General features: G+C 39.1%; 1 protein-coding gene across 2 annotated transcripts; it reads right to left on the bottom strand.

Moving 5' to 3' along the window:
- Window positions 1-1,975: 1,975 nt before the first annotated feature.
- Window positions 1,976-22,227, bottom strand: STK31 (serine/threonine kinase 31). Of its 2 annotated transcripts, XM_074537472.1 has the most exons (5): window positions 22,051-22,227; window positions 9,627-9,803; window positions 8,790-8,877; window positions 6,185-6,300; window positions 1,976-5,724 (listed from the first exon to the last, which is right to left on the bottom strand). In XM_074537472.1, the coding sequence occupies exons 1-4, from the start codon at window positions 22,054-22,056 to the stop codon at window positions 6,203-6,205; spliced, it is 369 nt and encodes a 122-aa protein (XP_074393573.1). In that variant the 5' UTR covers window positions 22,057-22,227; the 3' UTR covers window positions 1,976-5,724; window positions 6,185-6,202. The 2 variants fall into 2 exon arrangements, 1 of the variants encoding a protein (XP_074393573.1); XR_012579567.1 differs by lacking the exon at window positions 22,051-22,227 and adding an exon at window positions 12,412-12,518 and having other exon boundaries at window positions 6,185-8,877.
- Window positions 22,228-24,591: the final 2,364 nt, after the last annotated feature.

Below are 24,591 nucleotides of genomic sequence, written 5' to 3'. Positions count from 1 at the left end.
TTACAAGTGTGCCATTCCTCTGGGCACGAGATTGAGATGGAAGGGAAATTACCAGTCTGTCAGGAGCCTGCAGATGGGCATGGAGATTAATTCTGACTAAGCTGATTATAGATAAAGCACTTTGAAGCAAAATAGATTTTCCCCAAGAACTGGGACAAGGATTAACAGCCAGAGGTCTAAAAGACTCCCCAGGAAACAGCTGAAAGATATTTATTAGTATTACAGTTCTTAGTAAAACTCTCATCTATATTTCTGTACTCTGCAGGCAGCACAGATTGCTTTCTGGTGAACTTTAGTGGTTGGGGCACATGCATGTACACACACCCAGAATGAATCCTTAAAAACTGCCAGCCGTGCTGTGTTGATTTGGATTGTATCACCTTACACAGTCAAAATCAAATGCTTCTTTTCTTCAGGTAAAAGAAGTCAAAGAAATTTGCTCTTATTAATAGCTGTAAAACTTACTAATCCCTGCTAAAATCAACACCAGCTAAATTAATTAATTATAAGAATTAATTGGGAGATAAGCAGCTCTTTGCACTTCAGAGGGCACCTGTGACAGAGCAACACAGAAGCATAATACCCTGAAACTGGCCATTAAAATTTTTATTTGTCCACTTCAGACCTTATTTAGAGAACATTATCACAGTAAAAGTTTTATGGAAAGTAGAAGTGAAGCAACTTATTTTAATGTCCCAAGTGATCTTTTCTACATCCTTGAAGTTGAAGCTTTCCTTTCACATGAGAGAAAGTTAGTTTTTAGTAATGTTAAAGTTAGGGTTTTAGTATCTAAAGATTACTATGAACAATCCTGAATGCTGCTCTGGGCAGATGTTCTGTACATGTTTTGTGAAATACATTTAAAACACCCTAGCTGGCCCTAATGTTCAGTCATGAAGTACTGAATCTTCTTTCCTATAATATTGTGTGTTTCATGAGATTCACTTAATTTTTAATTAAAAAATCCATCAGCTCTAATGAGCAATAAGATACACTATTTACAGGATAACTTCCCTGCTCAAATGCTGTATGTTTTATTCTTCTGTTTTCTGCAGTAGTGTCCCATTGGAAATAATTTTACAGAAAGATTTGTTAAACAGTCCCGTGCATTATCAGTAATGTTTTCACCACTGCAGAAAATGGTCAAAGTGAAACTATTAAAACACACACTGCACAAAAGTTATGTAAAAACCAAGATTATTTACTGTACTGTGAAGGTGATATGCAGTCATACCTAAGCTACCCTGGCAGGACACTGGAGCCACTACAGCTGTGTTGGCCTGGTACTGGATCCTGATATTTCCTTAACCCAAACACAGTAAACAGGATACATTAAGCTGATAATTAACAAAACTCTCGTAATTTAGCTCCATGCTTAAATAGTCTTCTCTGTAAAACTGGCAAATCATGAATACACAAGCATAACCAAGAAAGAGGGATTTATTATTTGGCCTTAATTCCTGGCCAGGAAACTGAAAGGTTATAGAAAATAGTTACACAAAAACTGAACCTAAGGAAAGACAATTCAGGCAAAGAATGCACAGATATGAGGCTATAAAATTATGTGCTAATGATTGGCATCCAAGAGAAAGGTAAGTTAGTGAAGATTGACTTCAAAGCTGGAGGGCCAAATTGTGAAGCATGAAGGGACACATCTACTTCTTATTCTCCAAGAGTCACTGAGACCCTGGGCAAGGATAAGCTTTAGAAAAGGGTCTGCAAATAGAGTTCAAGGAGAACCAGCTTCTGTCCTAAGGCAGGCACAGAATAAAAGTTGAGAGTAGAAAGAATGAGAACATCAACAACAATTTGTATCATGCAGGGTTCACTTATACCTGCAGATTTGTTTCAGAGGCACAGGAAAAATTGCTGCACAAAAAAGAAACACCAAACAAAGAATAAAAGACACATTTTCATCTGCATTTACATGATTAAAATTTAATTTGGCTGCTTTAATAATGCTCAAACACTGTGCAGTCATTGTGTAGTAAGAAGGATGAAAAAAGTCAACTTCCTGACTTCAGAAAAAAATAGATTTCTAATACAAATATCTCCTTTGAGGCTGAATCTCCTCGACTCATTCTCCAAGTCTATAACACAATATCATTCAATTATCAGTTGCTCCTTCTGAGATCTGAGTTAAATATTAAGAGAACTCTGGGGCTTCCTACCTTCTCATTTGTTATTTGTACAGGCTGTCCAGAATTATGCAAATAGTCAATTAAGAACATCTTTTCAGCTCAGCACTTCAAATGAAATATTTCACTTTAAAATCCAACCAACCACCTCTATACAAGAACAGCCTTTCCTTCCTCATCTGACAATTGACACACCATGACAACCTCTACCTCATGTGTTCCATCTTCTTTTTATGACAAATTCCTCATTTCAAATGCAAAGCTGTAAATTAAAAGCTATATAATACATAACCCTGGTGGGTTTACCCCTTTAGTTTAACAAAACCAAACATCAGTCAAGGAGATTCAACAGGTTCCAAATGAAAATGGATGGATACAGAAAAATGGCAGGGAAATATTTTATTTCTAATTTTACAGTAGGGTTAAACAGGCTCAAGTTTCCCTTGCACAGAAACAAGAAGGGGAAAATAATGTCAGAAGAAACTCTAAGAGGTCATAAGAAATAGATTTTTTAAAATATGACTGAAAAGTCCCTGCCCAAGTTTTCTTTGCTAAAGAAATGTTGAGGGATAAGCACACTCTGTCTAACAAATGTGAACTATGTACTCATAAACCAAGTAAAATCCCCCCAGTCTTCATTATTGCCTAGAAGCATGTATGAGTACAGCATTTTTCAGACACTGCCTGCAGGTTAAGCTGAAAATGCCTCTGTCCTGAGAGATCACATAGACAGCAAAAGGAAATGTGTTTAGGCAGTGCTGGGTTCTGGGCACCCAGATCAGCAGGGCCCTTGAAAAATCCCTGTCTGCATTTTTGAAGTGACACTGCTATGGAATGAGGGAGAACAGAACTTCACATGCCCAACGTGAAACTGGGCAACTGCTGATCACAATACTAAGAATTTTCCATCAAATGATCAGTGCAACACCACGTCTGAGCTGAACATTCGTTACAGGTGGAGCAACCTGAAATTCACCCAGCAAACTTTGGTGAGGGTCCTCAATGCCCATCCCAGATATTCTCTTCTAGAAGAATCAGTCATTTGTAATATTGTCTTTGTTCCTTTTGATTTTGGTGGTGTGTTTTTGTTGGTTTTGTTGGGATTTTTTTTGGTTGGTTTTTTGTTTTGTTGACTTTTTTACATTTTTTGTCTTCACTTCTATGTGAAAAACCCTCTAGAGCAGAGCAAGATCTGAATAATGGTAGCAAAAGTGTTCTAACTAAATCCTACCACGTTAATAATTTATAAACATCTATGATATCAAGCTACACTTTAGCTAATCTATTCCATCACTCATTTATCCAAATAGAAAAATTACCTAATTTTAAGTAACTGCTCGCTAAATGGGGAATAAAACACAATGAAGAGAGACTTTTATATGAATCAGCATCATCTTCTAAGCCAATGGTGGACACCCATCAACTTGCAGTTCACATCTCTGTTAGGAATTGTTCTTAAATTGCAGCAGCACAGGAGGCTTTGCTGAAGCCATCCCTGTAGGGATGATGGAACTGCCAGCATTGCCCACAAAGACCTGCCCATGTACCTGGGGCTCCAGCTGGTATTCAGAGAACCAGTTCAAATATATAAATTGCTCATGTAAAATCACTGCATGGGAACACAAGCATTTGCTGTGCAGCTTGTGGATTTTCAAATTTGGGAGCTTTGCTGAGCTGGGGAGGCAGCAATTCAGTGCCAGAACACAACAAGGAGGTGGAGGAGATGCTGTCCAACACAACACCTAATGCAGAAAAGTTGGGTGCTTTCTCCTTCCTGGCAAACCATGCACTAGGAAATTATTAGGCAGCAAAGAATAAGAACTGCAAAATTTCTCAGAAAAAAAAAAATGCAAATACAAAAAGACATTCAGCACTGTTTTGAAAAATTGCATTCTGCCAGGTTGCCTGTTTTTTCCTTCTCTGCCTTCCTGTTACTGGTTGCTTCTCTCCTAGTTTACAACATATTTTGGGACTGGCTATTGGTACAATAAAAGCCAGACCCTGAGTTTCTACCCCCTTCCATGATGGCAGCCCAACTGGAGGGGACAAGTTTGCAGATTGGCAGGAGCCCTTGGTAGCGCACCAGTTCCCAGCTCCATCCTTTTGTGACCACACAGAAAGAAGGAGCACTGATCAGTACTGACACCCCTGCAGAGAAGGCACACACCTGATCCAGGCTGTGAACCATGGGTGAAACTTTCCTGCTCTGTCCCATGAGCTGCTCATTTCAGCACAGCCCATACCTGTAAGTCTTGCTCAGCTCTTGTACTTTCCACAATCACACCACCTGTACCTAGAATGACCTTTCAGAAAACTCAGCTGTCAACAAGTAGTACAACTCCCTGTCTATGACAGCTGGAATTGATTTTTATGTTAAGTAAAAGAAGTTGTATTATGTCATTTCAAAATCACTGTAATCATCAGACTGCATTAGGATTAACCAAGTCTGTGCATAATTCTCATTCTGCTATTACACCAAGCAACACTAATCTACTACATCAGGATTTAAAAACAGCTTCCATATAGCAGTTCTGGAATTGAATGTACTCTCAAATGCATATTTTACTCAGTCTCCTTCCTGGAAACCCAAGAGAATCTCTGAAAACCTAATCACTGAGAAAGGTGTTCCCTTTATTTATGTGACAAGCCAAATGTTCTAGCCTTTTGCCTACTTCTTTCCTAAGACAAAGAGCTTTTTATTTATTTATTTTAATTAGCTGGTCACATATAAAAGTCATAGGGATGTTATTAATCTACCAGGAACACCAAGTTCCATAACTCATTCACTTTTTTTTCTCCAGTAAGCAGGCATTTTCTTCATCTCACCTCATTACTCAAGAATCCTTTTCCCAATAGGTTTTCTTAGTGCATCTTATTTTAAAGCTCTCTTGGGAGCTTGCTGCCCCTTTACAGTGCTCAGAGGCAAAGGTTCTTTTTCTCCTTAAGCATCATCATCAGAATAATTAATGTCCAATCAAGCCAACTGCAGTGAAGCTGAAGTAGTATTTACCTTCTTTGAAGCTCTCTGAGGAATAGTGGGGAATCCTGAAAGCTGGAACAGACTCTGTCTTCTGTCACCAAGGAGAATATGCACACATTATCAACAAAGTTAAAAGCAACCAGCACAATAGAAGGAGTTGGACAAAAACTGCTCATGCTGTGAACAGCACCTGTCACCAGAGGGAATTAGTTAAAAAGGACAGCACAACATCATGGCTAGAGACTGAAACAGAAAAGTCTGTGTACTTTTTTTTCCTTGGTGGTTGGTTAGTGGAGGGTTGTTTTGTTTTTTAAACCATTCCAACTTGGTCTCAGGGGCCTGTAAAGCTTCCACATTTAAAGGCAAAATTTAATTCAGAAGACACAAACTGTTTTACATCGTCGCCTCTTACTTGGAATAGACAAAATTAATGTTTCTTAAACCATCTGAACAATACAGACAAAAATTCCAACACCATAAAATTTGCTCTTTTCAAACAGCTTCCACTTTAACTGGGCCTTTAAGCTTTTCACAGTTTTCTTAACAGATAATAAGTAGTGAATAACATGTCTTCTCTTCAACAACTCCTCTGCATGGTTTTTTGAACTAGGAGGAAAAGAAAAAAAATCAGAAATTGTTAAATCTTTCTATTGTAATGTTTCACTCAAATGCATTAAAGAAACAGCCTGGAGCCTATTCAAATTCAGCTTTTCAGGGTTCGTCCCCACCATAGAGGGTTTTTATTGTGCTTAATTTTAATTACATTAAAGTCTTCTGAAAAACTACTGTTCTGCTTAAAGCCCTTAAGCTACATACCACTGATTTTGTCACAAATCTAGAAATTCCAGCTTTTATTGCTTCAGTTTTTAAGAAAGTATCTTTGTATTTAAATGTATGAAACTAAGCGTTGACTAAGGCAATGTACCACTGGGATTCTGAAGCTTTAACCCAATTAACCTCTCATCACCAAAATACTCCTAAAACTCTCTTCTGAAAAGATAAATGAACATTTACCAAAAAGAAATTGTATCAGAAAGGGTTAGAAATAAATAAGGCATAAACTCACCTCAACACTGGCCAATATCTATTCTGTGGTTACACTTTGCTCATATTGAGCTTCATATATGGCTTTATTGTGAGTACTCATGATTATTCTCTTCTGTGCTTCATCATGCTCCTGGACTGAGTTAGTGAGAGAGTAAAGATTGAGAGTCATTCTTTATACACACCTACATTTAAGATGTGAAACCTTGACTGAGAAATTCCATCATTAATGGAAAAATGTTATCAGATTTTTCTCTCTGTTCTTATAGAGATTCAAAAAGGGAAGTTAGCAAGTCTAAGAGTTCATCTGGACAAAACTGCCTTGTACTTCTATGCAGAAGTCCAGTTTCATATTCCACATGCTACTGAAGAGTTTTTTAAGGCTAGCACAGTTAAATAGATGTGGAATATTAAAGTACACAAGGAGTGAGAGTCGCTGGTTCTACCACCAAGAGCAGTCACAAGCAAAACTCCTGGGTTTTTGTTATTATGAAGCCACATCAAAGGACAGATGCAATATCCACTGAAATGGCCCTTCTCTGGCACAGCAGGGACTCCCATTGCAGAGACAATGCAAGTACCTGAGAGTGAGCCAAGAGAATGGAGGAAATGCTCATTGGAAAATGTAAACAACTGAAAAAAGGCTCACACCAGCACAGAAAGAGTTCTGTTAAGGCAAGAACACTTGTCCCATGCCAAATGAAAGTGATGAAAAAGCGTTAACCTCTTAGGACTGGAAAAAGTCAATTTATGCATACACATGGACCCTGAGAGGAAATCCCATTATTTCAAACAAAATTTTCATGTGTATTTTCAGCACATGCAGAAAAACTTGGTAAAGCTCAAAGAAAGCTTCTCAGCACATAGAGAAGGAAGAACCAGTTTTCCCAATGCTTCTTAGTTAAGCCAACTCAAGAATTTCATCCCCACTGAGAACCACTTCCCCTGAATCTGAAGATGCTTATGGCATCAGGTTAAAACACTTCCAAGAACAGAAAGGAAAAAAACCCAAACCTACCCAAGCAACCAGCCATGCAATTGAAAATAAGAAGTAAGCAATCAGACAGCAAAAACAAGCAAGAAATGCAAAGAGTTAGACCTCCTGGAAATATAAACAGGACTCGTGATCAGATCTCACCTCACGCTTAAGTAATATAACAATTTCTAGAACTAACAGCTTTGAGATTCACCAGGCAAAAATAGAGTTAATAATTCCCTTGATTGACTTTTATTTTCCTAATCTCATTATGCTTTTTATCAAAATATGAAACCATAGAAGAGTCAAAATCCCCCTCCCACTGAGTTTCATGTCAAAAATCAACATGTGCTGCCCTCACAGCAGTACACAGGATTTCCATTCCTACATGGTACTGGCAGAGATGAAGACACATCCTGGGATCTATTTCACAGTTTATCAAGTGTGGCATGAGGTTAAAGATTTCACCAGCAAACCATAAGTACTTTCATAAAAGACAGAAATAACTTCAAGATATAAAATGCAGAAAGAAACAGAAAAATCAGTAAGATCAGCTTATAATTACACTGAGCATTGTATTTAGTAAAGGTTTTGTTGTTCATATCTGCAGAAGAAGAGATATTAATCTGGCAACCAGAACTAAAATAGAAATATGGTGCTGTATTTAACAGGCAAGATAAACAGTCATAAGAGAAACCTGCAAACCCCACCTCATTCATGTACCCTTCAAACTCATGCATTCCACTAAATATTGTGAAAATGTTTTATTGTCTTAAGCTTAAAGGAACTAAAAACATAAAAAACCAAAAAACAAAAACAAAACAAACCAAATCAAAACAACAACAAAAAAGAAACTCAACTTGAACAGTGAGTTAGAACAGTGAGTTCAAACAGTGTAGCTCCTGAGAGCCTGGACATTCATGCTGGAAGAGTCACACAGGCTCTGAAATTGTCCCTGTCTGTCACTGACCCAAACCTATGCACTTCCTATTGCATAGATTCTCACAGATGTTACAGTAGATGAATTTTGTTTCAGAAAAAGAGGGAGAGGAGTATGTGTTTAAAATAAAGAGAAGGGAAACACTTCAAAGGAGCATTTCCTCTATACAATTGCTCACCCTTTTTTAAAGGAGGTAGAAGTTAAATTGCAACAGAAAAACTGCATAGCAAAAGTTGAAGTGACAAAGAATACACGAAAATTTCTTCCTTGATCTACCAACTAGTGCTATACCAATCCATATCAAATTTGTGTACGCTTCCTGTACCTATGAAGGTTTTGCAGAAAAATTCAGATTTGAAATAGGTAAACCAAAGTTGTTACTATACTAACAAACTTCAGCCATGCTTACATGGCTGATTCTACATCCAGAATACCCCTCAGAATTTCAATCACAGAAACCCACCTGCATGTTTGTTTGCTCCCCTCTAATAACCAACATGATTATAAACAGCTGTAAGTAATTACATTCATTAACTTTATACTCTGCATGACATGCACCAAGTCTAAATTGCTGCATCAGGCTACAGTAAATGCTCTGGGTACAATGAAATGCAAGAGCAAAAACTGATTCCCCATGAGAGGGCACACCCTTGTGATTATGCACACCTCACACGGGCAGGGAGGCTGTGCAGACACAAATAGAATATTTACGGGTAATAGTGACAAGAAGGAGATTGAGGGAGCTGGTCTGCAGGAATGGAGAAGGAGCAGCTGACAGTCTTTCCAGGTAGACTGAGTCCTAAACAGAAAAAAAACATAGATATTAAGCACAGGGGTAGGAAAGTCTCTAAGTTACCTCCCTACTTTATGCTTTCTTTACAAGCAGAACTCAGTGAATGTTAATCCACTTGCACCATCCATCTCCTTTTAAGACAAACAAGCTACAGTCAATTTCATTGCTCCAAACCTCCTACAGCTCAGACTGAGACAGAGCTTCAAAATGCAGAATGGTGTGCACTTCATTTGTATAAATTCTCCACACTCAGTATTTCAATGAGAAAGAAAATCTTTTGTGTACTTGTCTGCTGCCTGTACCTACATCACTTCCAGTCAGACTGGCTGCTCTTTATGTAATTCTTCTTCAAGAAACCTTTTTGAGCTAGAACCTTTTAAAATCTGAAATCTTCCTCTCCAAAGGCTGCTTGAAAGAACTAATTAAAGCATTTCAGTCACACAACCAAGGTGGAAGGGCACACCCAAAATTATACTTGCATAGAAACACTGGCATTTCTGATTGCTTTTGAGAGGACATCTTTTGTATAAACTCCAGCTCACTGCTCCAAGAATAAAGGAAAATTAACACTCTATTCCTCAATGCATTACCTTTCCCTCTCTATGGGGACACTGAGATTTAGAGCCATTGTTCATATGCACAATTTCCCTGCCACAAACAGTTGCCCCTGCTAATGCCTATGCCTCACAAGCATGGATAGACAGTGTCACATTTCATCATTTTCACCAACAGGAAAGATTGATTGCTCTTCATACCTTTGAGATGTCACTGAACCAGTCAGCAAGAATTTGCAGAGTTGTGTCCATATTATTTCTGACACAAATTAATTTCTTTGTTTTAACACCCATCCACTCAAAGAACTGTTGAAAATCTCCTGAGTCATCTGCTTCAGAATCTTGACCATACATCATCTCCAGAGAAGCTGTCAGCTCCTGTGTGTCAAGTGAATCAAACAAAACCAGGTTTGCATACCTGATGAATTCTATGACCACATATAACCTACTAAAATCAAGATTCATGTATCACAGAAAAAGTTAGCACTATCTACTGGTGTAAAATTACTTTTACTACAGAAGTCTCTTTCTGCATCCAGTGAAGTATATTTTACTTTATTTTACATTCCACTTTCTTATGAGATCAAGTGCCAGTATGTCTGCTAGATAATGCAATGCACAAAAGAATCTCACACAGAGATCATCTACTGTAATTTTTGAACTGAAAACATGAAAGAAAAATACACCACAAAAAGCTTAACAGCTCATAAGTTATTTGTATTCTTGTTACTTCTCCCCAACGGATTTGGCCCTGCTCATCAGGATAAAGAACCAAATGGAGTTCAATTTATAATGAGTTTGAATAAACTACTCCAACTCAGTAAAAAAATCAGAAACAGAAAACAAAGTGGATTTGTATTAAGAGACAAGGTGAGCAGCCAAGGAATGCTTCTGAATGTAACCCTTTGACCCTTGAAATGCAGAGGTAAGAGCAACCAGGTAGAACACCAAGTAAAATGGTTGGCACCACCACCAGAGGCTGGAAGAGCAGTGGCCTCTCCTTTCTGAGGGCTGCAGGTATTGTGGAGGTGAGGAAGTGAATTTAACCTATTTTAAAGAACCATGCATGATGATGCCGCAACTCGAACTGGCACTACAGACACACCACAGCAAAAGTGCAGATTGGGGCCAAAATAATATGAATTTCCTCGCAGAAAAAAAAAAAAACCCAAAACAGAACAAACAAAATTTTATAAAAATTATAAACCTGCTTTCATAACAAGAGCTGCTGCAATGAGCAGCATTCATTCCATACAATCAGCTGTTTAAACAGCAATTTTCAACTGAGCCAAGTGGCATGAGCTTTGTACAAATATGCTTCCCTATAAGTAAGTACCAGGAAGAGGTTTGTGATGTATTTATGGAGACTATTTAAATAATTCCTTTGCATTTTCTTAATAGCTGGGATTCAATACCCCAGGATACACATGGGTAGAAAATGGCAGGGCAAGGTAATAGCCAGGTTCAAATGGAACACTCTGAAGGAGAGAGAAAAAAATCAGCCCATTTAACAGCAGCCAAAGGGGGTAATAGAGCAGTGAAAAGTGATCAGTAACAGTTCAATATCCAATATCACACACTCTGTTTGCAAAAATAATGGCACTAATCACACCAGAGGGGAATCTGCATGTATTCCACCAGACTGTCCTCAAAGAAAGAATCCTGTAAGTTATGTCTTATTTCTTCCCATTTACTTTTCATACTATAAACACAGTTCTCTAAAACACTAGCAATTTCACCAGCATGAGCATGCAGAAGCAGGTTCCAGCTCCTAACAGAAGAGAGGACCACCAAACCCTGTTAAGCTGAACCTCAAAATTCAATCAACACACTTACTAGCAGTATTTCAGTACCCCTTCAAATATTTGCAAAACACTGTTAAAATTTCTCTGCCGTACAATTGGCTGGAAGATGCTTAATGCCTACCACCTAGTGGATTTGCACAGCATAACCTCTGAGCATGCACACAGAGAAAATACCCAAACCAACTCCAAAACAGAAAAACAACCTACAAACAACACATCACAACTTTTCTCCATCTGAAGGAGCAGGATGCTCACAGAGCCTCCAGTAATAAAAAGCCATGGAATGCTACCTATCCAGAATCTTTTCCAATTGGATACCAATCTGTACATCAGATCATTTAAAAAATGTAAGTGTATCAAACATTTCTTTTAATGGCATTGAAAAATTAATCCATTGGAAATTGAGTAATTCCATGAACATTTGAATGCTTCAGTTCATTACTGTTGCTCCAACCTTACACAAACTTATGTGCAGACTGTAACCTTGGTGATTATTCATAAGAATGCAATCTCATATATGTGTGGATGAATAAATCTCTGGAATTTAGACAAGCTGCCCAACTACTGATAAAATTTTCCCTCTCCACACACACTTGCACAGTCAAAATTAAGGGTAATAGTAAAAGAGAAGAAAATGCATTATTTCTAATAGTAAAGGCCAGTAAAATTTTTATTGACAAAGTCCTCTGCAAAAGTTCTTAGTGCCAGTATGGAGCCTATTTCCCCATCCATATCCCTACTTTCTGTTGTTGGGTTCCTGGGAGGAAAAGAGACTCTTGGTAGGGAAGCATATAATCCAACAAAACAACCAACACAGTACCACAATTTACAGGGTAACTGCATTGACTTTTTAACTGCAGGTTCTCTCATTTACACGTGACTTAAAAATATTCTGCATTTGATGAAGTCTTGTCAGTCACCAAACACAGCACCATAAAATAAAAGCTAATGCTCAAATCCAGGATCTGGATAATAATTTCCCCCGGGAAATAAAACATCTAGGAGACCAGGATCAAAAGTTCTGTTCAGAGCTACAGGTGTATAGCTTCACTTGGAAGTGCAACCTAGAGCTTCATCTGCTGCTGCCAGGTCTCCGACTATAAAATGTTCCACATTGAGCAAACACTCTCAACAGGTTCTGGGTGTTTCAAAATCAATGCTGATCAGAGCAACTTCCCCACCTGTAATGCTCCTGAGTGCTCAGAGAGGGGCAGTTGATCCACTTCCAAAATTAATTCTGTCACTGCTGAATACAAATTCTGCTGCAGCTCATCTCACCTGGTAACCAATTAATCTGCTCCTTCCTATGCAGAAGGAAAAGTCAGTCAGAAACTGTCACCCAAATAACCTAGAAACTGACACCAAAAAAGCATTAATCCTTGTGAATTACACATAACACAATACACACCTGACGAGAAATTAGTGAAAAAGCAAATTTTTAAAACCTCCTATGACGTGACTGCCTTGCTTCACAGAATAAAAACATGACTACATGATCAGACAACTAAAGGAAGAGTTTCTGCATGACTGCTGATAACAGTGTGAGTCTTAACTGCCACAGAAAGCTTAAAATGTCCTAGCTGTCCTCCAGTTTTTGATTCTGTTACAGAATTTAGAATTTGGATTAGTCACATGTCCATACATCAAAAAAAAAAACATCCACAAAGTCAGCCTACAAAAGGTTTCTTACTGGAAAAGAATTCTCAGGAATAAAAAGGAATTCTTGCCTTCTAGCAGGAGAAGCAGGTGACCTGCAAACTCCCTACTGATTATCAGCAGAAAGGTCATTAAACTAAAGATAATTTTCTAGAAATAAAACCCAAAAATCTCCCTTGAGTGACTGGTAGGATTAGTTAGAGGAACCCCATATTTCATATTAGACAAGGTACCTATAAGGCTCAGCAAAAATAAAACTTTTGAAATGGATGAAGGGAGTTAAAAATCCATACTCAGAAGCAGGCTTGCAGCATTCTTTTCACTGTGACTTAACCCAACATGCCCACAGAAACAGGAAAATCTATTTGAACATGGAAGACCTAGCTACAGCTTTACAGACTTGCTGTGAAGATTTGCTATTCCCTTCTACATTCATCTCCAAAAATAAAAAGTAAAATGATTGAAGTACCTCTAACACAGTGTCCCGACACATGGGCTCTTCCCTACCACACACACACACACACTTGCTTCAAAATTAGTGAGGCAAAAAGACACAACAGAAGAGTTACCAAGAGTTGCCAGTTTCACATGGAGCTGATGAGCAATCAAATTAACATCTCCTACTAACAAGCAATATATAATATAAATGTATCTGCAGATACATTTTAAATAAGTATGTAAAAACACAGGTTCGAAAATGTTCTAAATTTAGTTTATCAAGTGAATTCTTAGAAATGGACTTCATCAGGAATTTTTAAATATCCACAAAAGATTGACTTGAAGCCTTTACCTGTAACAAACCGGGGCAGAATGCGATCCAATGCTTGGAAATTGCAAGATGGACAAACCCCGACTAAAAATAAATCCAAGTTGTAGCACACATTACTCTAAAAGCTTAGATTAGCAGTTGAACAGTTGCTGTAATTCATCCAGACATTAATGGGCTGGATAACAAAAGCCACTGGATTAAGTTCTACTATAGAAGGTGAACACAATTTATTCCTTCAACACTTAAAAATATGAAACAGCAACAGAAAATATTTAATAGGCACTCCTGCACTTTTGGGCATCTCTGGCGACCAAAAGTACACACTTCTGTTACAGAGTTCCTTCTGTTCTTCCTGCATGAGGCAAGAGCTACTTTGTAAAAAAATACTGTAACACACGGCATGAAAAATAATAAGGATCCCATCTCATGAAGAACACTTTCCAAGACAAGATTTCTGCAGGATATTACTTCAAAAACTAGAGGAATAGAAACTTAATGTAGCAGAACATTTAACCAGGCAACCAAACTTCAGTTAATACCAGTTCAAGCACTAGAGAAAATTTAACAGTCTGCACATTACTACATGAAAATCCAGGAGCTCAACAGATGGCTTGGGAGCCACAGGACAAATCTCCAAGTTGTGTGCATGAGACATTTAATGGCTGAGATAATGCCCATTAGATAACTTCATAGAGCATTAAGTACACAGGCAGCATTTTAATAGTCTGCTTTACAAAGATGCAAGCTCTTCACACTAGCAAAGAGTAGAATAAAATTCCTTTAAAATCGCTAAAGGCTTTTCAAACCACAAAATTAAATTTATTAAAAAAAAAAACACAACAACAAAAAAAAAATGCAAACAACCTCACACAACCAACCACCAGAATCAGTCATATCACCTTCCATGCCAGCTTCCCATCTTGTTTCTGATAACCATAGCAATGCTTATTAAAGTCCACAAGAGCAGGTCTTGGCTCCCTTTAATGCAAGTTCCTACTTTGCAGTATATGGAAGAGCTAAAGCTAGCTCTGGCATCAACTTGTATCCTTCAATGGTTCAAATTATCCCATCCTCCCCCACTTTTTTATTTTAATGAACAACTGAATAGTTCCTCTTTTTTAAACATTAGCATGAATATTTTTTTATTCTTACCACCATCAAAAAAAAAAAACCTGAATATGTACACTACAATCTCCAATATGTTTCAAAATTAAAATCACAAATTAGCAGACACATCCACCTAAAACAAGCCACAGTGTCTGAAAAGTCAGTATGTACATTACACTCTATTACTGTGAGTACCTACTTGAGCTGCAATCAAGGGAATTTTTAACTACCCCTGTTATTTTTTCTGTAAAGTTGCCATCCTCTCAGTAACATTTCCTAGGAGAGTTGGTAAATTGCTCAGCACCACTACATTCCTCTTTGGACTCAGAATTTACATCAAGTTCTATTAGTTTTGAAATTATCTGTCAGCCTTTCCACTCGAGGAGAACTATCTTTGTTATTTTCACACACACCATGTCCCAGTGATATCCCAGCTCACTGATTATCTCCTTATGTTTCCAAGACATAAGTTTTACAAGTACTTGATTAAGAACAAATGTTCCAGTCACTCATCTTTGTTTTTGGGACAGTATCCAGGAGAGACACAATCCAGCATCAACTAACTAAGAAAGCACAGGCCACGACAACTGAAGTAATGCCATTTTCTCTGCACTCCAACTTCATTTGGTTGACTCACACCTGTGATGGTTGTTTGACGTGCACCAGGTTTCCCCAAGGCAAGACAAGATGTTCAGCTCCAAGAGCTTCAAAACAAGTGAGGCTTGTGGCAGTGAGGGAGGGCAGCAGCACCTCGGGGATCTTGAAGGGAAAGCACATTGCTCAGGCAACTGAACAGCAACATCTAACTCAGTAAAGCCAATTTTGACAGCTAGGTTGACAGATTAGGCAGAATTAAACAGTCTGCTTCAGTTTAATAGCCAGCCATCTCATCCATCTGTTTGGGCTCTCTGGGCTTCCTGTACAATGAATTTGCATTGATTTCATTATAACTGAGTTGGAAACAAAATCAGTGACATCATCACCCTTGGTGGCACTATCAAAAAGATTAGCTTGCCTACCTACAGTCAGTATAATTTCAGTGGGTATGACAGGCAGAGTACTTTTACTGCGCACATCTTGGACATTTTTTCTGTTTGAAAATACCATTGCCAAGATTCTGTGGAATGGTACAACATGGAAAATAGATCCTTAAAAATTAGTTTCAGCAAAAGAAAAAGTAAAGTCACTACACTGTGCATTAAAACAGGACAACTCTAGCATGATGCCAGCAAAACTCAAGTTCTGTATCCTTCACCTACCAAAGATTTCAAAGTAGTTAGGACAAATTCCACAAGAGCCTGAAGGTGGGCTGCTTCCAGCTACTACTTAGTCATCTTGAAAACTGCATTAATTCTGCAGGGAGCTCTACACTTCCACACTCATTAGCACTTGCATAGCCTTTGCAGCACTCAGACCCTCTGGGAGACACCTGACATTCGGCAGAACTCCTCTCTTCTTCATTGTTCCCCATTTAGAATATTTGTGAGATTGCTGTGATCACTTCCCCACTTCAGATAGCAGGATTTTTTCTTTTTTTACAATGGCACGTTCTTGAAAAGTCAGAAGATTTCATGTCATCATTCATTTGCACCTTAGCTTAGGCAACCAGGAAAAATATCAGAATGGATGAGGAGATGGGATGGGGGCTCTGATGTTCCTGAATAAAAATAGTTTTCAAGCCACACATGAGGCCACACATTGCCAACGTGAAACAAGAAGGCTACAAAATATATGAGGCATCACGGTGCTGTAAGCTCATTTCAGCAACATTTCAAGTATTCTGGCAGCATAAGACATGTGTCATGCAGACATGACTTCACTGTTATTCACAATTGAAACAGGTGACAATGTCCAGACTGTCAAAAATTTCAACAATTTAGTATATCACTCAAGTAGTCTTCAAGAACAAAGGCACTTTTCATTCTGTTTATCATGGAAGAATGCTACTTGTTGGAAACACAAAAATGCTACTTGTTTGAACACAAAAAAAAAAAAAGAAAAACAAAAGAAAAATCCCAAAGCACCTCTCACACACTGTCATCAGAACTGCACCAAAGAAACCATCTTCTCTGTCAAATGAATGCCTTTGAAACTCCCCAGTCACACCACCGAATCTGTTCTAACTCTGGTCCACATTAATAGTTTTCTTTCCCTTTGTCTCCAACCCAAATCAAATCCAAACCAAACAGGAATCAAAACCAAACTGGACAATGGGGTGAAAACAAGTTCCAAGGCAGCTTTGCTTTGCTTGGGGACTGTTGTTGAACATGGCTTATGGACCCCACCAAGCTCATTCACCCCTGTCATCTCCAGAAAACTGCAACTGGTGCTATTTCATGTGGGATCAGTAGAGTTTGTGAAAGTCAATCCCTAAACAGCCCTGCCTCACAACCTAGATACTTCTGCACACTACTCCCCCATACAGGATGCAACACTAAAAATGCACCTGCTCATCAACACATACCTCAATGTTATCAAGTTAAACATTGAAATTGGGATTTAGCAAAAGAAATATTTTTTCTCCAACAGCAATCAAATGTATGCCATGCTCTACATGCTTTCTGTGAAAAATGCGTATTTTATGATTGGCTTTTGCAAATATTAAAATGAATATTATATTAGAATATGGTATGGGTATGGTTGTGGTTTATGGTATGGGGTTGTGGTTGTGTTAGAAAGTTATGCTGTATTAAATTTTTTTAAGTAGTGTGTTAAATATAGTTTAGGTTATAACATCATGTTAATATAGAAATTATCTATGTGAGATACTTTTTAAGAAAGGAAGGAAGTACTGGCACCAGGTAGCAGCCACAGAACACCTAAATCTTTCAGAGAAAGAGAATTTATTGCTCTCTTATCAGAAGAAAGTAACTTCCCACCTTGCTCAGCCATGAAACGCAGTCACAATTATGAGGAAGAAGCTGACACTGACCCAACAGAATCCTGTGTTTAAATGGAATTTATGCATCATGTATGAGATGTATGAATATGCAACAGCCTGTTGTTTTAAGGGTTAATCCTCTGTTAACGGGTGTCCTTTTTCGGGTTTATGTTGCCCAGAAAGAGGTACCTGGACTGTCCCTAACTCTTGTTTCTATTGTCTCATATTGTCCTAATCCAAATTGTCCAAATTATTATTACTCTAATTACATTACTGTTTTTATAACCATTTGATTACTATTAAACTTTTAAAATTTTAAAAACAAGTGATTGACATTTTTCACATTTTGCCTTCACAAGCTGTTAAATTCAGTATAAAACAGCCAAGCTTCCTTAGCAAACACATTTAAAGTGGTTTAGGCTATACTTGAAAACAGCTGCAGTGTATTTGCTGTCACTGTCCCAGATGCACGCTGCCATCCCATGCCTTTCCACGGCCCCTGCCGCACACCAGGGAACCAAAAGCTCCCAGAAGCAGCGCAGCCCCATCCTTATCACAGCTTTATGGTGGCACAAAAGCGCAGGCGGGTTCCTTCGGTTCTGTGGCTCCGGAGAAGTTGCGCTAGGTGGCAGCTTCTCCCCATCCAAATCCATCCTCCCGCAGCTTCCCTCTGTGCAAACTCATCCTCCTGAATCTTCCCCCTGTGCAAACCCATCCTCCGGCAGCTTCCCCCATCCCAACCCATCCTCCCGCATCTTTCCCCCATCCCAACCCATCCTCCCGCATCTTTCCCCCATCCCAACCCATCCTCCCGCATCTTTCCCCCATCCCAACCCATCCTCCCGCATCTTTCCCCCATCCCAACCCATCCTCCCGCATCTTTCCCCCATCCCAACCCATCCTCCCGCATCTTTCCCCCATCCCAACCCATCCTCCCGCATCTTTCCCCCATCCCAACCCATCCTCCCGCATCTTTCCCCCATCCCAACCCATCCTCCCGCATCTTTCCCCCATCCCAACCCATCCTCCCGCATCTTTCCCCCATCCCAACCCATCCTCCCGCAGCTTCCCCCCATCTCAACCCTCGCCCAAGGGGAGCGCACCTGCTTTTGAAAACAGGCACTGAAGCTGCACGGCTGAAGAGGTTTTTAACTATTTCAGGACAGAAACCTTTCAGTTACCATGCTCTGATTTCCTTACATTTCTTTACAAAAGCAAGGGTGACAAAAAGGCTGGGTTTAACACGCACAAAAAGTAAAACTCCACAAATGCATCAATTGTGGCAAATGTGGCAAAGCCTTTCATGAGACCCAGTGAAGGACAGATGTTTTCATGCAGTGCTGAAGCTGTCCAGCTACTCATATAAAACTAAAAAAGTATGTAAATAGCTGTTAAAATCTGGTTTTTAGGACAAAAATAATTCCAACATACCACATTTTTGCATAACTCTATCCTTTTCTGAGTTAAGTCATTCTCTGTCCAAGTCTTCTGCAATTTTTCCAAGAAACACAAAACAATGAGACAAACTTCTGTAACCACTTTTATGGCTTGTGAGAATTTTCCCCAACACAACTGTACCTATGTGTGATGCCTAAGTTATAAGGAGGAAACAACATTTTACCAGGATTTTTTTTTCTACAATTCAAGCAGTTTAAAAATTAACTCTATTCAGGCCCCTTGAACATACAGATTTTCAGATAACACCTGCTATGTTAATAATTTAGTTTCTTTCAAAAGGTAGCAGCAGCATTTTGTCTCCTTCAGCTGTTAAATCTTTTTTTTTTTTTTTTTAAGAAATGTGGAAGGACCAAAAATACACTCATTACACCCCAGTATTGACCAGGCTGCACATGGCAATTCCCTCCTGCTCCTAATTTCCCTTTTGTCCTATTTCCTCTCTTGGTAGTTCTTTAACTCATCTTTCACACACACATATACCAATGTACACTTCACTTCTTAAAGCAGCTGAAGCCAGTTCTATATCGAATCTCTTCCCATGGAACTTTTGTCTTTTCTTTTAAAACTAGGAAAGTAATTTGGGCTAATCAGAGAGATCCATCTCTCACAGCACTACAAACACCCCAGGAGCTCTGAAACCCAGTTGCCTCTAGCAGCTGGGTGCTTTTACTAATGGGCATTTTCCTTGGAGATGGAATCGAAAGCTCTTCCAGTAGAGGGGCAGAAGGGAACCAAAGTCATCTGATAAGCACGGAGAGGCAGATAGTGCAAATTCCAAAAGGAGCTGCCAAAAAAAGAAAACCGGGTTTCAGCCATGCTTCTGGGAAATACTCCCCTCTCCATACATGCAACACTGCATCTTTCTTAGAAAATTAAGAAAATGAAACTTTTGAGAAACAAAAAAGCAGGCATGGCTTCAAGAGATAAGCAAGGCAATGATTATAGTCCTGTTTTAGAAAAAAAACATACCTTTTTTTTTCAATGCTTTCACCCTAGCAGCCAGACCTCATATTTTTGTTTCAATATAAGTATGTAGAGTTTGTTCAAAGCTTTCAACAGTTTTCTTAGATGCTTCCTTCTCTATGAATTATTTATCATTTTTGGAGCAGTGTTTCAACAAAGCCAGGGAAAGATACATCAGAGTCACAGCAGCTAGCCAGTGCTACTAACACACAGACCACAGTTTAGACTTCTGAAAACTTGAGATAAACACACACAGAGCTGGCCCTCCTCAAAACACTAACAAAATGCCTAGAAAGACATACAAACCAATGAGAATAATTTTATTTTCTTTAATAGTTTTGAAAAGGCTAATGGCTAATTTCCTTCCTCTCATTTCAGTACTGCATTTCTCCAACTACTCCCCATTTGCTTGCAGGTCTCCAAACAATATGGAATTTCTTCTTCCCTGGCTGAAAAATCCTACCCATTAGTTCAGGGAGATCAAGTCCAGGGTCTCATTAAACTCCTCACTCACATCCCTGCCACACCTCAAAGTGGTGCAGCAAAACTCTCACTCCACGTACAGCCAGCCTGACCTTCCTACATAGACTATTCTTAAGACAAAACAAGGAATATTCTTGACCCAAAAAAAGCCCAAACATCACATCAGGCTATATCCCTCAAGGGGCAACCTAAATTTTAAAACTCTTGCTCTCATTCCACAGAGATGTTTTTATAAAGTCCTCTTTAGGTATTGAAACAGGCTTTAAATGTCAGAGCTTTTCAGACTCACTTGTATGATAATAAATCAAAAAGCAAAACTAAAAATACCAACAGACAAACAAACCAAAAAAATAGAAAGATTGCAATATTCTGTATTTTCACACGTGCACACATAGTCTTATGATGGCGCTTTTTTTTAAGTACCCCTCAAAGCCACCACAAATCAGCCTTCTCAAATAAATCATTGCCTACTGTAGTGTTTTTAGCAGTGAGCAAGTAATTTCTCACATTTAAATGAATATCCACCTTTTCCTTCAAAGTAATTTACTTGAATTCAGCACAAAATAGTAACCAAAATTTGTAGAAACCAGTCTTTTTAAAAAATCATCATGTTACATTTCCTTACTTCAAGTATTTTTTCTTAGCTTTGTTTTGTGGAAATTTCATTTGCACAGACGTGCACAAACTTTGTATCTTCAGTGGATGGAGGATCCATGCAATGACAGTCTGGTTTATGTAGAAACAGATGTTCTAGGAAAAGCTAAGCAAGTAACAAAGCTGGTTATGACTAATTTTAGTCTACAAGAAGAAGAAACAGCTGTATGCCAGTCTAGGTTTGGGGTGTCAAAGAGATTTCCACACTGACAGATTTTTCCTTCCATTTCTGTTGTTTGCACAACATTTTCTGAATTCATGCAAACATAACATGTTTTCACACAATCCCTTCATATTTCTGCTGTTTATCACACTTAAAACCATTCACAGCCTTTTTATCTGTATCAGTAACTATTAATAAGTACTGTGCCTCTCAGATAGTGCCAGAAAGAAACAAAAGCATCCTTTATATAAAGCAGCAGTTAAGGAAATACCCTAAAATTCCACAACTGCTGTGATTCTGTGATGCTTAGGAACTTTTAGCCAAACACAGAAATCCGGTTTTTCCTTTATGTAGGGGAAAAAAATTAGAGAAAACTCCTTGCGTTTTCCCAGTCACTAACTCAAAACTCTTTTTCATTCAAAAACCATCTTACAGTACACTTATATCTTACAACATCTTAAAACAAGACCAATTCAATTGCTCTAATACAATTCAAGTCCATTGTAGCTCAGATCTCCCATCTACTAAATAAGCCAAAGCATGTTAGGGATGGTGTTTGGGATCCCTACCCTAAAAGTTGTTTCTGTAACAAAAAACAGTGATGTGAAGCAATTTATCTCTGAGTACTGTGATGATACCACACACTACCAAAGCTGCATTACAGCCCACACCAACTCCATCCTCACCTGCATGGCTTTGGTTTCATCCTAGCTTGTTTCCTTCACAGGCATGCTACCCCAAAAATGCCTCTGATGTGCAAAATACACAGAAATGGGACAGAAAATCTGCTGGCTGCTCCCTGCTCAGGCCAGTCAGGGCAGCTTTGTACATAAAAGTATCTCAGCACCGAGTGCCAAAAAAACAAAGCCTTCTTCCTTTAAAAGAAAATCAGATTCACAACTCTACCTCAAAAAACAGGGCAGATCAAAGTATCAAAATAATTCAGTATGAGGCATTTTGCTATAAATTTAGACTGTTTTGAAGAGCACCTCTTTTCATATTAGTATTTGTTAGCAGCACAGACTTGCCTAAATTATCTGACTTCAAACCAGAACTGGGCACTCCGCTGGTATGTGGAAGGCTGTGCCCCCAGGTGATTCATTAACATGTTCCAAAAGCTCAAATTATGGAACATTAGCAAATCCTAAACAAGTTTTTTTTGAGAACATTATACTCCTTACACCATCTCAACTTTCTGAATGCCAAGTACGGGTTTTTTCCCACCCACAAGCATTTTCCTCAGCAGCCTGTTGCCATGGCAATCCTAGCAACTGCAGGACAAGTCTCTTAAAAAAGATTTCTGACAACAGCTGTATCTGCCAACTTAGCAGCACCTCTTGTCAGTGTAATTACAAGTTGCAGAGAAACCCGTTATCCCCTAACAGCTTGCTCCAAACTGTGATAGCTGGCTTTATTTCATATAAGCACACATTGTTACATTCCCACACAACTAAAGCACCATAATATGTCTGCCCTGGTAGGCAAGTATGCTTTTGCAATCCATATTTGTGCACAGCGAGTTTTTAATAGAGATAAATGAAGAGGGGATAGCTTCAAAAAGCCTCGAGGACAAACCTATGGAAATTACGTGGATGTTAAAAACACTGCAAAATCTGCTTAGAGGTCTCATGTCCTGCAACCTTCACTTTCAACAAAGCTTTTTGATATCTTCTCCTCTACTGGAAGCTGCTACCCCTTCCTTCTTTTCCAAATCTTGCACTAAGACACATGAGAACAATCTGTCCCTGGAAATCAAACAAGGAAGAGCAAGCTCTCCACGCAGCAGCCCTACTAATGAACCATTTTCTATAGATGAATGTCCTAATTCCCACCACCAAAGCATGCACACATCCTCACGTGTATTTTCTTTCTGTTGAGTACCAGTACTGACTGCTGCTGATAAAACAGGAATTAAAATTAATATTTTAGCTACTCACTCCTATCTTCTCATATACTCCCATCCCAGCAACTAAACTGATCAGATCACTTATACCAAGTGTCCTATGACATTCCACTGCCTTACTTTGGGCCAAATATATGGTTTCCAGTAAAATTCTGAGCTGGCAGCTACTCAGAGTGCTTTCTGAATTATTCATGTAGAAATTGGGAAAGGCAAGAATTGACAGCTACCAATTTCTTCATACTATCTAAGTAAAAAAGGTTTTCAAAGACTGAGGTGTTATGAACAAAAATTCAGTTAATATTTTTGTGTGAGAAAGAGTTACAGGGACGCAGCCAGGTCTCTGTCTCCGCCAGAGTTCTTAGTGTTTTGTCATGGTAATCACGGGTCGTTTTAGCTTATCTCCTCTTTTGTGTTAGTAAAAGGCCTGGCTGGGTGGAGTGATGGCCCTTCCCGGAGGCAGTGCGCTCTTCCAACATAGGGAAGACACCTGAGAGGGTGGGGGGGGTTATGCAAAGTGACTCCAAAGACCAGAATGCTCTGTGAGACCACGACTCGAAACCCACAGAGAAAACCCCAAAAACAACGAGCCAAATAGGAATTGAGAGACTAAAGTGGTGTCTGGACACGAGGAGCCAAGTGCTGAGCCTGCAGAGATGCGGAGCCCCTCTCGCCCTGAGCAGAGAGCCGTCCCAACGCCGGGACCAACCCCCTGAGAAGCTCAAAGAACCAACATCTGACGGGGACATCACGCCCTAGAGGCTCCCATGAGAACTGGATTCCCCGGCTCTGCCCCGAGTGGACAGAGCTGCGCATGTCCTCCTTCTCTGAGTCGCCCTGGGAGACGCGACAGGGACTGCAGCCCTGCCGAGCCGCCCAATCCTGAGCTAATCACTTTTAATAAAGGCATTAAAAAGGAGAAGAAGTCTCCTGGCCCTGTTTATTTCATGAGGAATGCACCCAAGACATGGCAGGATATCTGTGAGGAATTATTCTTTTATTAACAGGGTTTTCTTCTTATTACCCTGCCACCTCTGAAAATGTGGCATTCACATTCTCTGAAAAAACCCCTTCGCCCAAAATTTTTCTCCTGGGAAGCTGAGAAGCCTAAGAAAAAAAGGAAAACAGTTCTTATCTCATTTGCTTCTCCTCTGTTTTGCTCATGTAGAATGTGTTTGGAGATTGTTTGCCCAAAGGTGATTGTCTGATTGAATTCTGGTGTGAGTTGTTTTGACTCTTTGGCCAATCAGTGCCAAGCTGTGTCAGGACTCTGGGAAGAGTCACGAGTTTTCATTATTATCTTTTTAACCTTGAGTAAGTAGCCTTT

Source organism: Zonotrichia albicollis, chromosome 1, assembly GCF_047830755.1.
Source record: "Zonotrichia albicollis isolate bZonAlb1 chromosome 1, bZonAlb1.hap1, whole genome shotgun sequence".
Taxonomy (NCBI): Eukaryota; Metazoa; Chordata; class Aves; order Passeriformes; family Passerellidae; genus Zonotrichia; species Zonotrichia albicollis.
This window is presented reverse-complemented; position numbering and strand designations above follow the sequence as displayed.

Bases quoted from the DNA above. Each gene is read 5' to 3' on its own strand.
- STK31 (XM_074537472.1), bottom strand. The intron at 8,878-9,626 runs GTATGAAGAGCA...TTTTCTGTTTAG, and splicing joins GGTTCAGTGACATCTCAAAG to GACTCAGTCTACCTGGAAAG. The intron at 6,301-8,789 runs GTAAATATTCTA...TCACTAACTCAG, and splicing joins CCTTCTTGTCACTATTACCC to TCCAGGAGCATGATGAAGCA.